A 2,601-nucleotide genomic window follows, 5' to 3' on the forward strand; every position below is an offset into this window, starting at 1 on the left:
TAAATTAACGTGAGTTGATTTTAAGAGTTTAATTTGACTTAAATTATAAGTTTAAAATAATATTAATCAAATGAAATTTAGAATAAGATGTAAATTGATATATTTACGAAATTGGGGAATTAAATTGTTATAATTATTAGTTTATAATTTTAATGGATACAAAATTGATATATAAAGTAATGTTTAGCAAGAGAAAAATAAAAGGAAATAAAAAGAAAAGTTTCCATTTTAAAAATATTTTTCAAATCTGGTATTTTCCATTCCACGCGCTCTTACCATTCCAAACACGCCTTTGGGGCGTTCAAAATTATACTACTACCTATAAATACCCATCTCCTTCCTTCATTCCTTCTCCAAAATCAAAATTCTTCAATTTCCACAATAGCGAAAATTCAGTTCAAAATTCTTACAATCCTTCTCTCTTTCTTTCGGTCTCGGATCAGAGATGGTTGATTTGGGTTGGAAGGCAAACATGGTTTCCTCCGACAAGACGACGACGACGACTAAATCCTCAAAGATCATCCCCATCGCCAATAACAAGCTCAATCTATCTCTTCCTGTTTCGTTTCGTACTTCAGAGCTCTCCACTGCTTCGCCTTCCTCTTGTTCTTCGTACGAACAGTACCTTCGCCTTAACGATCTCAGGAAGCTATGGAGTTCTAAGGAGTTTCCTGAATGGAGGAATGAGTCGGTATTGAAGCCGGGATTACAAGCTTTGGAGATTACTTTCCGGTTCATATCGACCGTTTTGTCTGATCCACGGCCGTACGCGAATCGGCGGGAGTGGAAGAGGAAGCTCGAGTCTCTCACCACGAGTCAGATCCAACTCATTGCTATGATTTGTGAGGACGACGAAGAGGATGGTGAAGCACGCGGTAGAGTTCCGATTGTTGATCTGAGTTCATCCGACGGTGTGATTACTCGCGATGGAAGCTCGGCGGAGGTTTGGAAGATTCACGGAGAAGCTACTGTTGTGAACAGAACGAGTGAATCGAGTCTTCTTCCTCGTCTTGCGTCATGGCAGAGCTCTGAAGACATCGCGCAGTTGATTCAGTACTCCGTTGAGTGCGAGATGAGGAGATGTTCGTACACGCTAGGGTTAGGAGAGCCGAATTTGGCTGGTAAGCCGAATCTCGATTACGACCTAATTTGCAAGCCAAACGAGCTTCATTCTCTGAGAAAGAGTCCGTATGAACAAATCGAAAATTACGAGAATCAAACGGTTTACACAACGCACCAGATCTTGGAGTCGTGGATTTACGCTGCGCATGAGGTTCTGAAACGAATTGCAGAGAGAATCGAGAAGAAGAATTTCGCCGGAGCCGCGAGCGATTGTTATCTGATGGAACGGATCTGGAAACTTCTGCAAGAGATTGAAGATCTTCATCTTCTGATGGATCCGGATGATTTCCTAAAGCTGAAGAATCAATTAGCTATCAAATCGCTGCAGGAATCGGAAGCGTTTTGCTTCAGATCGACGAAGCTGGTGGAGATTACGAAGCAATGCAAGGATCTGAAGCACAAAGTGCCGTTCATCTTGGATGTGGAGGTGGATCCAATGGGCGGACCAAGGATTCAAGAGGCGGCGATGAAATTGTACAGCGAGAAGCGAGAGTTCGAGAAAATTCATCTTCTTCAAGCTCTGCAAGCGATTGAATCGGCGATAAAGAAGTTCTTCTTCGCATACAAGCAAGTTCTGGTTATGGTGATGGGAAGCTTAGAGGCGAAGGGGAACCGAGTCGTGGTGAGTTCGAACTCGGACGATTCACTGAGTCAGATATTTCTGGAATCCACTTATTTTCCGAGTTTGGATGCTGCCAAGACGTTTCTTGGGGATCTACACGGTGTTTTCGGGTCGGATCGAAGGACCCGGATGAAGCTGTAGGAGTTAGGACTCCGATTCTGACTCGGGTTGACCCAGTCTACGACAAAGGTTGACTTTGGTTCTAAATTTATTTATAAAAAATTAGGTCTGTGCCCCCCACAGGAATGGAAAATACAGCAAATTAAATTAATTAATTATTTTTTAAGAAAGGAATGTAAAATCTTGTATTGGTTGTCTAATGACATGTTTAAAGTTTTGCCTCGGTTTAATGATTCAACTTTTGTTTTGACTTTTGATTAAGCTATATATTTAATTGGTAGTTAAACTACAAATTCACTTCATTAAAATTTCATTTTTTAAAATATAGAAACTGATTATTTCTTTAAATTTTATTTTATAAAGACATATTAGATATTAGATATGAAATTAAAAGTTTAGATACTAAATAGACACAAATTTCAAAATTTTAGAATTTAATTGAGAAATTGTTGATATAATGAAAAAGAGAATACTTTTTTTTTAAAAGGGTTGTTGGATGTGATGTCAAAGCATTGGATTGTCTGTCATTCATAGATGAAAACCAACGTGAAAAAATATTAAATTAAATGTTTAGAATATGGAACTTCAAAGTTTGTATCCATTTAGTGTGTGAATATTAGAAGTGTCTAATTTGTTAAACAATTTTCGATTTTATGTTTGATAGATCGTTAACTTTAAAAAGTATTAAGTTGGGATATCAAATTTTCAATTTATTTTTTTTGTCTACTGAATCCTTT

At 38.0% G+C, this 2,601-nt stretch overlaps 1 protein-coding gene across 1 annotated transcript; it reads left to right on the plus strand.

Annotated features, from left to right (window-relative positions):
* Positions 1-338: 338 nt before the first annotated feature.
* Positions 339-2,099, plus strand: LOC120075954 (nematode resistance protein-like HSPRO2). The gene has a single exon (XM_039029711.1). It carries the CDS (start codon positions 446-448, stop codon positions 1,883-1,885), a length of 1,440 nt encoding a protein of 479 aa, XP_038885639.1. The 5' UTR covers positions 339-445; the 3' UTR covers positions 1,886-2,099.
* The last annotated feature ends 502 nt before the right edge of the window (positions 2,100-2,601 follow it).

The sequence above is a fragment of the Benincasa hispida genome, chromosome 4 (assembly GCF_009727055.1).
Source record: "Benincasa hispida cultivar B227 chromosome 4, ASM972705v1, whole genome shotgun sequence".
In the NCBI taxonomy this organism is placed as follows: Eukaryota; Viridiplantae; Streptophyta; class Magnoliopsida; order Cucurbitales; family Cucurbitaceae; genus Benincasa; species Benincasa hispida.